Source organism: Sapajus apella, unplaced genomic scaffold, assembly GCF_009761245.1.
Source record: "Sapajus apella isolate SASKATOON/1434 unplaced genomic scaffold, GSC_monkey_1.0 scaffold7, whole genome shotgun sequence".
In the NCBI taxonomy this organism is placed as follows: domain Eukaryota; kingdom Metazoa; phylum Chordata; class Mammalia; order Primates; family Cebidae; genus Sapajus; species Sapajus apella.
In genome coordinates this window covers 11585424-11598518 of record NW_022436947.1, presented here as the reverse complement: position 1 = coordinate 11598518, position 13095 = coordinate 11585424, and the positions used below count along the sequence as shown (strand labels likewise).

General features: G+C 44.9%; 1 protein-coding gene across 1 annotated transcript in view; it reads right to left on the bottom strand.

Moving 5' to 3' along the window:
• Positions 1 to 4547: 4547 nt before the first annotated feature.
• The window catches only part of ZC3HC1 (zinc finger C3HC-type containing 1), a 28139-nt gene continuing 19591 nt past the window's right edge, over positions 4548 to 13095 (bottom strand). Inside the window, exons 6-10 of the mRNA XM_032275986.1 lie at positions 11080 to 11234; positions 9955 to 10198; positions 9153 to 9365; positions 8016 to 8222; positions 4548 to 4995 (exon numbers count right to left, since the gene is read on the bottom strand). Of these exons, the coding sequence (XP_032131877.1) occupies positions 4927 to 4995; positions 8016 to 8222; positions 9153 to 9365; positions 9955 to 10198; positions 11080 to 11234 (888 nt within the window). The 3' untranslated portion in view covers positions 4548 to 4926. The remainder of the gene's footprint in view (positions 4996 to 8015; positions 8223 to 9152; positions 9366 to 9954; positions 10199 to 11079; positions 11235 to 13095) is intronic.

Genomic DNA, 13095 nt, shown 5'->3' with positions numbered 1-13095 from the left:
TTCCTACGCAGACACCTTTGTGTGTTTCTGTTTCCCTCTCTTCCTAATTGGCTTCAGCTACACAACAGTCAATTCACCTAGAGAGGCACTGTGGCAAGAAAAACAATAATCACCACACCTGTAGCTAAGGAGCTATGAGAGAAAAGACAGTATGGCGTACAGATTGAATGAATGGTCTCTAATTAAAGGGTTTAAATGCAGCATTCACTTCTGAGGGCATGGGCCAACTCACCAAGATGGCAGCTATAGAAAGCCAAAGAAAACCTAGCATGAGAATAAAACTAAACGTTGAAAGGAAAACTGAGGAGAAGGAAGTGTTTGTGCTTTTGTCGTTGGTCAAGCTGAGCGTGCAGCTGTTTTTGTTGCTAAGATGGAATAGGATGGAAGGGATTCAGAGGCGGCTCTCAGGCAGCCACAACCAGAAGAAGAGTGTAAGTTAGGAAAGCCCCCAAACAGCAAAGAGAATAAGAATGCGCCACCTGTTAAGTCCATTAAAGTTGGCCGAAGGCCAGGCGCAGTGGCTCACGCCTATAATCCCAGCACTTTGGGAGGCCGAGGCAGGTAGATCACGAGGTCAAGAGATCGAGACCATCCTGGGCAACAAGGTGAAACCCTGTCTCTACTAAAAATACAAAAATTAGCTGGGCATGGTGGCGCACACCTGTAGTCCCAGCTACTTGGGAGGCTGAGGCAGGAGAATTGCCTGAACTCAGGAGGTGGACGTTGCAGTGAGCCGAGATCGCGCCACTGCACTCCAGCCTGGGTAACAAGAGTGAAACTCCGTCTCAAAAAAAAAAAAAAAAAAGTTGGCCAAAATCAAAAAGGGGCCAGGAAAAAAGACTCTGTTCTGGGCACTAGTATCCCATGAGGGGCTGCAAGATATTCCTTTCTACTGTGAGAGGCAGATCTCAACTTTGAGCTTGGGAAAGAAAATCACGGCCTCACAGTGCTTGGAAGATAGTCCCAGCTGTATCGTAATGGAAAGAACAGAAGGTTGGGAAAGATGGATTTCAGTGCAGCTCTGCCTCATCCTAGTTATATGACACTAGTTACTACATGTCTTTGAGCATCAGTCTTCTCAGTAAAAACAGAATCTACTTGGATGGGAAATGCAACCTCTGTTGAAACACAGAATCCTAGAGGATTTAGTGGAGAAAATTAGTGAAAGGTAAATCCGACGGTTGGGGGGCTGTCCATATAATGGGGTATGAATAATCTGGAATGGCAAGGGTGCTTCAAAATGCCACCACCTGTCCTGATCACTGACACCAAGCACTGCAAAAGGTGTTGGTCTGGGAGGTGGGGAGGAGGGAGCTGAAGTTCTATTTACCAGCGGGAGACAAATTAACACAGAAATCACATAGGATTCTCATAATCTACCTAATGTGGCTGATACAAGAGGAAAAATTCCTTAGAATGTTGACTTATGCTACCTTTGTGGATAGTTAAGTAACAAAAATGAAATTTCAGGCAATTATCTTCTTTAAAGGAATCTAACAAAAGAAAAAAAAAATCAAGCCAGGTGCAGTGGCTCATACCTGTAATCACAGCACTTTGGGAGGCTGAGGCAGGTGGATCACTTTAAGTCAGGAGTTTGAGATCAGCCTGGCCAACATGGCGAAACCCGTCTCTACCAACAATACAAAAATCAGCTGGGCAAAGTAATCCTGTAATCCCAGCTACTAGGGAGACTGAGGCAGGAGAATCGCTTGAACCCGGAAAGCAGAGGTTGTTGTGAGCCAAGACTGCACCACTGCACTCCAGCCTGGAGTGAGACTCTGTCTCAGAAAAAAAAAAAAAGAAAGAAAGAAAAATTCAAATAAAGAATCAAATCAGGAAGACTGGGTTCCTTGAAAGGTGAAACTAAAACTTTTGTGGGAACAAACCACGAGACGAATGAATAAGAGCCTGGAGTTACAGGCATGTCCTGGGGTGTGGAAGAGAACAGATGCTTTGGAAAAGGAAGCTCATGTGCTGTCCCATCTGAGAACACCCCATGACACTACTAAGCTGGAATGAGTATGTTTGAAAGCACGCTCATTCCAGTTTAGTAGCGTATTCTCCAGAAACGCTGACATGTAGACTTGAACTCATGCTGTTAAAGAGGATAGCATTAAGATGTCTCATGAGAAGGCAAGGTTGAGAGCTTCACTCTACATGGCTCTATAGATCCTAAGCTTTTTTTTTTTTTGAAGATGAGGTCCTCTGTGCCACCTAGGCTAGTCTTAAAACTCCTGGGCTCAAGCAATCCTCCCGCTTCAGCCTTGTAAGTAGCTGAAACTACAGGCGTGTGCCACCACTCCCAGCTGATTTTAAGCATTTGAAACAACAATCTTTGATTTCTCCAACACAACGAATCCTCTCTTGAACTCTATTTCTAGACAGATGTCTTCATATGTAACTGAATTCAGTAAGTTAAGAGTAAAAAACTATGATCATCCATCAACATCTGAGGGGTTCTCTGTCTTGGTTAGGCCTCAACCTGAAGGTCATCTCTGATTCTTCCCTCTTCCTCACGCCCAAAACCATTCATGAAGTCATTGCTGACATTTCTATGCAATTCTGCCCCATTGCAACTGCCATGGCCACTGCCCTCACACCTCCCTTAAAGCCTTGTCTTCCCTAATGCAGGCTACTCAGACACCAGAATTCTCTTCCAAAGCACAAACATCACTCTCCTGCTCAAATATTCTTTAAGAGTTTCTCTTTCCTTACAGAATCTAGTCCAGACTCCTTAGTATAACATACAAGACTCTAATCTGGCCCAACTTCCATTTTGTTTTCCTTTCTTTTCTACTCAGTGCAAAGTTCTAGCCAAAACAGAACACCTGCCCTTTCTAGAACATATGCTACAGGCTGCTCATTTGCTTACAATGCTCCCTCCAACTCGGATGTGCGTATTTTTAACTGAGGGTCTATGACATGTCAGGCACTATTTCATGAGCCACCATGCTTGGCCTTGTCCTGGTTGAGATTAAAACCAGGACAAGGCCAAGCATGGTGGCTCATGCCTGTAATCCCAGCACTTTGAAAGCTGAGGTGGGCGGATTACCTGAGGTCAGGAGTTTGAGACCAACCTGGCCAACATGGTGAAACCCCATCTCTACTAAAAATACAAAAATTAGCCGGGTGTGGTAGCAGGTGCCTGCAATCCCAGTTACTCCAGAGGCTGAGGCAGGAGAATTGCTTGAGCCCAGGAGGTGGAGGCTGCAGTGAGCCAAGATGGCGCAACTCCAGCCTGGGCGACAGAGGGAGACTGTTTAAAAAAAAAAAAAAACAAAAACAAACAAAAAAAAAAAACCAGGACAAAGTCCCTGTTCTCATGAAGCCTACATCTCCCACTCATCTCCAAGGTCCAGCTCAAATCTACGCCTTCCTCAAAGTTCTTCCCAATGATACATGAGCATTAACTTCTTCCTGTTTTATGCCTCTCCTAGACTACAGCATTTAGTAGTTTGCCCTGTGCGATGTTTATATACTGGTGTGTCTTCTGGCCTGGACTATAAACTTTTTAGGGGTAGAAACTAGGTAGTCATTCATCTATAGCACAGTGCCTCACACACAGAAAATAATATTTCTTGAATTACACAAAGTCTATCTCAATCTGCTTCCATTTATTTTTATTTCTATTTACATATTTATTTTTGAGACAGGGTCTTACTCTGTTGCCCAGACTGGAGTGAGTGCAGTGGCGTCATCTCAGCTCACGGCAGACTGCATTTCTGGGCTCAAGAGATCCTCCTAGCTCAGCTTCCTGAGTAGCTGAGACTACAGGCGAAAGCCACCATGCCTCACTAATTTATTTGTATTTTTTGTAAGACAGGGTTTCTCTGTGTTACCCAGGCTGGTCTTGAATTCCTAGACTCTAGTGATCCTCCTGCCTCAGCCTCCCAAAATGTTGGCATTATAGACCTCTGCTTCCATTTATGATTTTATTTTTTGACATGAACTCTTGCTCTGACGCTGAGGCTGGAGTGCAATGGTGTGATCTCGGCTCACTGCAGCCTCACCTCCCGGGTTCCAGAGATTCTCCTGCCTCTGCCTCCCAAGTAGTTGGTATTACAGGCGCACACCATCACACCCAGCTAATTTTTGTGTTTTTAGTAGAGATGGGGTTTTGCCATGTTGGTCAGACTGGTCTCCAACTACTGAACTCATGTAATCTGCCCCCCTCAGCCTCCCAAAGTGCTGAGATTACAGGTGTGAGCCACCATTCCCAGCCTAAGATTTTAAAATACATATAAAAACAAAAAATGTGGAGTCTTGTCTATTTTAAATAAGTATAAATACTTTTGGGGGGAGTATAAATTAAAAACTGGGCTGGGCATGGTGGCTCACACCTGTAATCCCAGCACTTTGGGTGGCTGAGGCAGGTGGATCACAAGGTCAAGAGATTGAGACCATCCTGGCCAACATGGTGAAACCCTGTCTCTACTAAAAATACAAAAATTAGCTGGGTGTGGTGGCACGTGGCTGTTTTCGCAGCTACTGTGGAGCAAATCTGAAAACCAACCCACAAGGTAAGGGGGAAAACAGTTCTCCAACAATGAGAATCTTAGCAAATATTTTATTAACACACACTGACATACTCCTGGGATAGAAGAGTCCTCAGAACACTGCCCCACATTGAAGAAGCTGAAATGGGTGGTCAGGTCCTTGGTCCTCCCGCTAGTCAGATAACCCCACACTCCTTCAACACAACCAGGCTTGCTGCCCTTACCCTACCACATCCTGAAAGTGACGACATCTGGTCTCCCTCAGCCAGATGCAGATGGTTGACACTCACAGCCTTTGCAACAACAGGCGGTCCTTATGATTAACCCAGAACAGGAAAAACTTAGCGTCAGCTGACCAAAAGGAACTTGGCCTTCATTTTTCAAAGAGTCACTCTCATTCCAGCTGTCTCCAGAAGGGGCTGGAATATCTTCAGGACGACCACAGAGATTCCCACTGCCGAAATATTCGGAATACTTTCCTTGATTTCTCACAGAGACTCTGTAGGTAGAAAAGCTTATTATTAGTGATTATATTCTTTTATAGAGGCAAAGGATAGATCCTCCCACATGATCTAGACATGTCTAGGACTGAATAAAAATTCACTTTGTAGTGTGTCGTACATAACATATACCTAAAGTCAGACTAAAGATCAAGGGGCTGGGGTTCTACTGTCAGACTCCTGTTAACACACTCTGAGCCTCTAAGACCCTGCTCATATCCTCCCTTCAGGCATCTGTATCTGTCCTCCTCTTTGTACTTGAGGGTGGCACTTCTGACTCACTGTTGGTGCATCACGTTTAGCACTGGTTTTTCACTCATGATGCTGAATTGGCCCTAGTTCATTATAAATACTTATTCCTGTGAATAAGTATTTATATTAATGTGAGGCCTAGCTGAAGTGAACAGTATAAACCAAGGCCAAGTAATAAAAACAGAGTTGAATGACTCCTGTGAGTTTAAGCCTTGGCCTTGGTCTTCACAGCTTTGTTTTAGCCAGCAGTGCTAATAATAGGAAGAATCTCACTGCCATCTGATCATGCCTGTGAAATGCTCTGAGATTCTGAGAAATGGTGGTAAAGGGAGACAAAGTAATTCATTAGGAGATAAAAGCTCTTGGTGAATCAGACCGCTTGGAAGTCTCGCTCTGTTGCCCAGGTTATGGCACATTCTTGGCTCACTGTAGCCTCCACCTCCTGGGTTCAAATGATTCTCCTGCCTCAGTCTCTCCAGTAGCTAGGACTACAGGCACATACCATGTTTGCCTTTGAGAATCAAAATAAAGAGCAAATATTCCATGCATGAAGGGTCTCCGAAGAGTACAAAGAATGTCTAGCAAGATGATCCACAGTTACCTCCAGTTTCTCATATGACACTTTCATAGTTTTTAAAAAATCTATCCTCTTCCTTTTTTGAAAGGGAGTCTCACTCTGCTGCCCAGGCTGACGTATAGTGGCACGATCTCGGCTCACTGCAACCTCCGCCTCCTGGGCTGAAGTGATTCTCCTGTCTCAGCCTCTGGAGTAGCTGGGATTACAAGTACACACCACCAGGCTGGCTAATTTTTTTCTTTTCTTTTCTTTTTGGAGATGGAATTTTGCTCTTGTTGCCCAGACCGGAGTGCGATGGCATGATCTCAGCTCACTGCAAACTCCACCTCCTGGGTTCAAGAGATTCTCCTGCCTCAGCCTCCCGAGTGGCTGGCATTACAGGCATGTGCCACCACACCCAACTAATGATTTTTGGATTTTTAGTAGAGACGGGGATTCGCCATGTTGGCCAGGCTGGTCTCGAACTGCTGATCTTAGGTGATCCGCCTGCCTTGGCATCCCAGTGTTGGGATCACAGGTGTGAGCCACTAAGCCCAGCCTCAGTATACACTTTTTCTTGAACATCAGAATCCTTTACCACACAACCTCATTAAGCTTTCTAGCTTCCAGTTGCAGCAGCTGTCAGAAGGTTAAAAGACACACTACCAAAAAAAAAAAAAAAAAAAAAAAAGAAGAAGTCCTGGAATCCATGGCCAGTTACGAGGCCAATGTCCCACCCAAAAACAAAAGCAAAACCCCATGGGCTTTCTTTTTAGTATGGCAATGACAGAGGAGTCTTACTAAAAACTGCCAAGTTTTCTGTGAAAACTTGGAAAACCTTCACCAGTATATTTACTAAGCGTACTAATACACACTTTGGGCTTTTAGCACTACTATAGTTCCCTCCAGTAGAATCCTGTAACCCTAGAAAACCATGAATTTAGGAATGCTGCTCGTAAATATCTGATGTCAAGCATTATTTTACTTTGTCCTTGAAAGTTATAGAGGTCAGAATTTGTTACCAGCTACAAGGAAAATCTGGGAGTGAGCCAGCCAAGGAGAGACCCAGTTTTCAGGATTCCATATTGCCCAGCCTATCACTTCCAGTCTTTACACACAGGAAACACTTGACTTTTCTTCTCAGTTGACACCCACATTTGTAACCCACAGCAGTCATGGCTGCAATGGCTAGTAGAGTCACAGTCTGGGCTGTGGAACAGAGTAAAGTAATGTGGTCGGTGTGCAGAATGAAGCCATCATCTTGGTGTCAGAGTCCGGTGCTCCAAACAGCTAAGTTAACTGGCCAGGTGCAAGTGACAGCAACTGAAAGAAAAAGCAGCTGTCTGCAACATGAGGCTGGAGCAGCTGCCTATTCAGCTATTTTTGTTTCTGTACTCCTTTTCTACTTGGAGTCATTCAATTTAAGAGAACAAAAGAATTTATCAGAACTTGATGGAATGCCACATGCTAAAGTGCAGAAAGACAAACCGGTTCTACACCTATTCCCTAGCATGAAAGCAAAATGAGTCTAACTTGACCTATTAGCCGGATGCGGTGGTTCACGCCTGTAATCCCAGCACTTTGGGAGGCTGAGGTGGGTGGATCATGAGGTCAGAAGTTTGAGACCAGCCTGGCCAACATGGTGAAACCCCGTCTCTACTAAAAATACAAAAATTAGCCGGGCATGGTGACGGGTACCTGTAATCCCAGCTACTCGGGAGGCTGAGGCAAGAGAATTGCTTGGAACCAAAAGCAATTGCAGAAGGTTGCAATGGCTTCTGGAACCAGAAGGTTGCAGTCAGCTGAGATTGCGCCACTGTACTCTAGCCTGGGCGAAAGAGCAAAACTCCGTCTCAAAAAAAACAAAAACATCTTTGTGTAGTTTGAAGGAAAAAGAAAAAAAAAGGAAAAAAAAATTAGCTGGGCGTGGTGGTGCATGCCTGTAATCCCAGCTACCTGGGAGGCTGAGGTAGGAGACTCACTTGAACCCAGGAGGCAGGGGTTGCAGTGACAGAGATCACACCAGTGTGCGCCAGCCTGGGCAGTAAGAGCAAAACTCCCTCTCACAAACAAACAAACAGACAAAAAACCCCAAATAACTTGACATATGAAAGCTGAGGGCAGGCAGGGTGCTAATTATAGGACCAGCGTCTGCTCCTCCTCCCATAAACAGCAAGGGCTGTCCACACACAAGGTAATGACTTATCTCACCACAGAGTCTGTTTCAGCTGGCTGGCTAGACTGTTTGTGGGCCAACAAGATGGTCAGCACTGCCTTCCAGCCTGGCTCTGCTGGGTCGCTGGCATCTGGTTCAGTTCCACCATTCTCCCTGCTTTCTTTGCCAAGTGTGATATTCACCCAAGGGCACCAGTCTCTATGCTGAGAGGTGGGATCAAAGAAGCTTCGGGAAGATGTGTCCTGAGGAAGGAGGAAAAGAAATAGCATTCATGAGCAGATGCTATGTAAGTTCAGGGAGGCACTGCCATTAGTCATCAAATCCAGAATGTCACAACTACCCATACTTCAAGTGTTTATGCTCTCCTTTAAACTCTGCTGAGGTATTTTCCTTATTTTTTCACTCCTTTCGTGTTAAACAAACTATACCTTATCACAAGGGATAGGGGATACCCCACCCCCAGGCCATGGACGGGGACCTGGCTGTACAGGAGGTGAGCAGCAGCCGGGCAAGAAAAGCTTCCTCTGTATTTACAGCCACTCCACATCCTTTGCATTACTGCCTAAGCTCCACCTCCTGTCAGATCGGCAGCGGCATTAGACTCATAGGAGCAGGAACCCTACTGTGAATTGCACATTCGAGGGATCTAGGCTGCCAGCTCCTTATGAGAGTCTGACACCTGATGATCTGTCACTGTCTCCCATCACATCCAGATGAGATTATCTACTTGCAGGAAAACAAGCTCAGGGTTCCCACTGATTCTATATTATGGTGAGCCGTATAACTACTTCATTGTACAAAAAGTGCACAATACATGTAATGTGCTTGTATCATCTCGAAACCATCCTCTCAACTCCGGTACGTGGAAAAATGGTCTTCACGAAAACGGTCCCTGGTGCCAAAAAGGTTGGGGACCACTGCCTTATCAGGTTTGTCCCCGTATCACACTGCTGTTCCATTTGCCTGAGATATCTATTATTTCTCCAGAAGCTACCCCAAAGGAGCAAATGACTGACATTTTTCCCCTTTGGTCACCCAACTTTAAACTTATTCACATGGTCTACTTTTTGCATTGGACCACGGAAGGGCTCATGCCTGCTTCTCCATGCTGCCCAGGGAAATCTCAACATGCTGTCTATGCTCAGCCACTGCTACATGCGAGGTGGACTCACCGAACTGCTGGAGGAGCAGAGGCGAGCTCGCTTGGCTTTCCGAAGGGGGCTAGATGGTACCTCCAGGCCAGGGGTGTCACCTGTTCCCATGCTTCGGGTCACTGGGCGGGTTCTGGTGGTGGGGCTAGCAGCCTCTGGCTCAGGACGGTCAACAGGACTGGAGGAGTCCCAGCTCCGAGTTCGAGAGACAATGGGACCAGGGCTCTTTTCAGCCTGAAGGAAAGGGGAGATAATGGAAGTACAAAAATGATATTAATGACCATGGTCAGAAATACTTCTTTCTTTAATCTTTTTTTTTTTGAGACAGAGTCTTGCTCTGTTACCAAGGCTGGAGTGCAGCAGGGTGATTTCCGTTCACTGCAACCTCTGCCTCCCGGTTCAATTGATTCTCCTGCCTCAGCCTACCAAGTGGCTGGGACTACAGGCACCTGCCATCACGCCTGGCTAATTTCTGTATTTTTCATAGAGACAAGATTTCACCATACTGGCCATGGTGGTCTCAAACTCCTGACCTCAAGTGGTCTGCCTGCTTCAGCCTCCCAAAGTGCTGGGATTACGGCATGAGCCACCGCATCTGGTTGAATTTAGCTTCTCCATTAGTGACCAGAAACACCACGTGGCATTGTAACCAGTGTAGTGCAAAGTGAAGCCTATCTCACTAAATTAATTTCCAACTTTCTAGCAACAACATTTTTGCCAAGAATGTTGTTTCAAAGTCTACCCCAGTTCAATTCATTCACTTCAGAGGACAGTTAAAAAAAAAAAAAAAAAAAAAGTCCACCCCAATAAGTTAAGTGCATACCTGCTCTGAGCCTGGGGAGAAAGTGGCATCCTGGCTCCGGGTCATCATCCTCCGAGGAGATTCAGGCACCAGAGGGAAGCGCTCTGGCCGCCCCTCAAGGCCTGGAATAGGGGAGCTGGTCAGGCCAAACGATGTGTCCAGATCAGTTATGGACGACTCAATCTGCTGGAAGCCCCAGAGTCCCACCTTCCTCATACACTGAGAACATGTTATCAGGGAGAGCTGCATGGGTTCCAAAGAGGAACTAGACAGGAATGAAAAAGAAAGAGAGTTTTCTCAAAGTGTCACAATTCCAAATGATGAAGTGTAATATCTTGCAAGTATGTTTTATCTCATCCAATTTCCGGAACAGTCCAGTGGACGGGAACCATGTCCTGTCAGAGCCTTTGTGCTCCAGTCTCAGGACCCCAGCTTCATGCTTCGCCATCTCACATACATAGAAAGACCTAGGGTTCTTAGTGTGCTCTCTATGGTGAGACTGTTTTGCCGGCATATTTTAAAAGTTTCTCCTGTCCCTCCTTAAACCTTTTCCCTTTACACAAAAAACATTCCTTAATCTATCAAAGAGAGCATATTTAAAATAAATCAAGATTTATTTACTGTCAGAAACAATCTTGATTTATTTTAAATATGTTCTCTTTGGTAGATTAAGGACAGTGGAAGTCTCTGCCAAATTGAGCAGCTGGAATGGAAATAGCAACATGGGGGCCTTAAGGACTCCAGCTGGTGTTTCCTATGGTAGTTTTTACCAATTAAGCGGATTTTTCTTCCTTTCTAAAAATAGAAAAGAACTTCCTATTTTTCCTTCTTAAAAATAGAAAAGAGCTTATTTTCTATTTTTAGAAAGGAGCTTCACTGTTTATAGAATACAAATTCCCAGTTGAGAAGCAACAGCAGAAGAAACCAAGTTCAGCTGTCACACCAAGAATTCCTGAATTCCAATTCTGGTTTTGTTACTAATTATTATTACCCATTCTCCCTGCTGCCACCCCTCAACCAGTTTCTCTTTGTCTCTTTTTCTCACGGGAAACACCATGTGATTTCTAAATATGATTAGGGACTGATATATATGGGTGTAATGCTGTTGTCATAGTTCCTGTCTCCTGGCAAAATTCGCTGACTCACCTACATGCCCAGCCACACACAGAGAGAATACAGGCAGTGACGTGGACTTGGATGTCTGAGCCTAATTTGGTTGTAGTTTTCCTCTCATCAGTTCGGTGATCAAGTTCATCTTCAAGTAGGTGTAGGAGAAGACTGATCTTGTCTTCTGTCAAGCACTACAGAGGAGCCAAGTAAAAAACTTCAAGTTTCTACCACCATAAAAAGAAAAATTACACATTATAACGTACCTAGTTGGTACAAGTCAAAAATCAGGAAGGAAATTACAAACATGAAGACAGTTCACAGAGAACAAATACTTTCAGGACAGGGCTATAGTATCACACAGAAGGTTTCTTTTTTTTTCTTTTTTTTTGGGGGTGGACAGAATTTCACTCTTGTTGCCCAGGCTGGAGTGCAGTGGTGCAATCTCAGCTCACTGCAAACCTCTGCCTCCCGGGTTCAAGAGATTCTCCTGCCTCAGCCTCCTTAGTAGCTGGGATTACAGGTGGGTGCCACCACACCTGGTTAATGTTTTTATTTTTGTAGTAGAGATGGGGTTTCACCATGTTGGCCAGGCTGGTCTCGAATTCCTGACCTCAGATGATCCACTCGCCTCAGCCTCCCAAAGTGCTGGGATTACAGAGTGTGAGTCACCACGCCCAGACCCACACAGAAGCTTTCTGAATTGCCCTGGATCTGCTGACTGAGAAAGACAGAGTCTCCCTGGAACTGCCAAAACTCTTGTTACTACTAAATTGTTTTCAATTTACCAGTTGCAGATTTTCCCTGAAACATGCAAACTTCAAACTCAAATAGTGAAAACAGATTACTGCTTATGTCTTAGCCTAACTCTAAATTTCCTTAAACATCAAAAAAAAAAATTTAGAGATGGGGTCTCACTATGTTGGCCATGCTGGTCTTGAACTCCTGAACTCAAGCAATCCTCACACCTCAGCCTCCTGAGTAGCTGGGACTACAGGTGTGCATGACTGTGCCCCTCGCTCTGAAATTACTTTTTGACAGAATGACAGAGCTCATTAGACTTTATTTTTGTTCTAAGAAAAATCAGGAACTGGCTGGGCAAGGTGGCTCATACCTGTAATCCCAGCACTTTAGGAGGCCAAGGCAAGTGGATTTCAAGGTAAGGAGTTCAAGACCAGCCTGGCCAAGATGGTAAAACCCCATCTCTACTAAAAATACAAAAATTAGCCAGGCATGGTGGCAGGCGTCTGTAATTCCAGCTACCCAGGAAGCCGAGGCAGAGAACTGCTTGAACCTGGGAAATGGAGGTTGCAATGAGCCAAGAACATTCCACTGCACTCCAGCCTGGGCAACAGAGCAAGACTCCATCTCAAAACAACAACAAAAAAAGGAACTATGATCGGGTGAAAAAATTGCCTTGGCTAGAGATAGCATAATATTCATAATAAGCATCAGAGGTTAACAGTTTGCGTCTATGGCCATAACACCCTGAATGCGCCCGAGCTCGTCTGATCTTGGAAGCTAAGCAGGGTCAGGCCTGGTTAGTACTTGGACAGAAGTTCAAGAGATTAATAGTTTGATGCTAAAACCCATATCACTCTCTTAAGAGGCTACTATTTCCTACAGTAAAGCTTGTCTTCATGTCTTGACTTCATGGAGTACCCACACGGTGATGAAATGGGACAGTAAATATCCAGTTTCAAAGTACAGATTGACTAGAGAATTTATTTATTTATTTTTTTGAGATGGAGTTTTGCTCTTATTGCCCAGGCTGGAGTGTAACGGTATGATCTTGGCTCACTGCAACCTCTGTCTCCCAGGTTCAGGCAATTTTCCTGCCTCAGCTCCCCGAGTAGCTGGGACTAGAGGCACACACCACCATGCCTGACTAATTTTTTGTATTTTTTTAAATTCTTTTTTAGTACTTGAAGTGGCTTCAGAATAATTTTTTGTATTTTTAGTAAAGACTGGGTTTCACCGTGTTGGCCAGGCTGGTCCTGAACTCCTGACCTCAGGTGATCCACCTGCCTTAGGCTCCCAAAATGCTGGGATTAC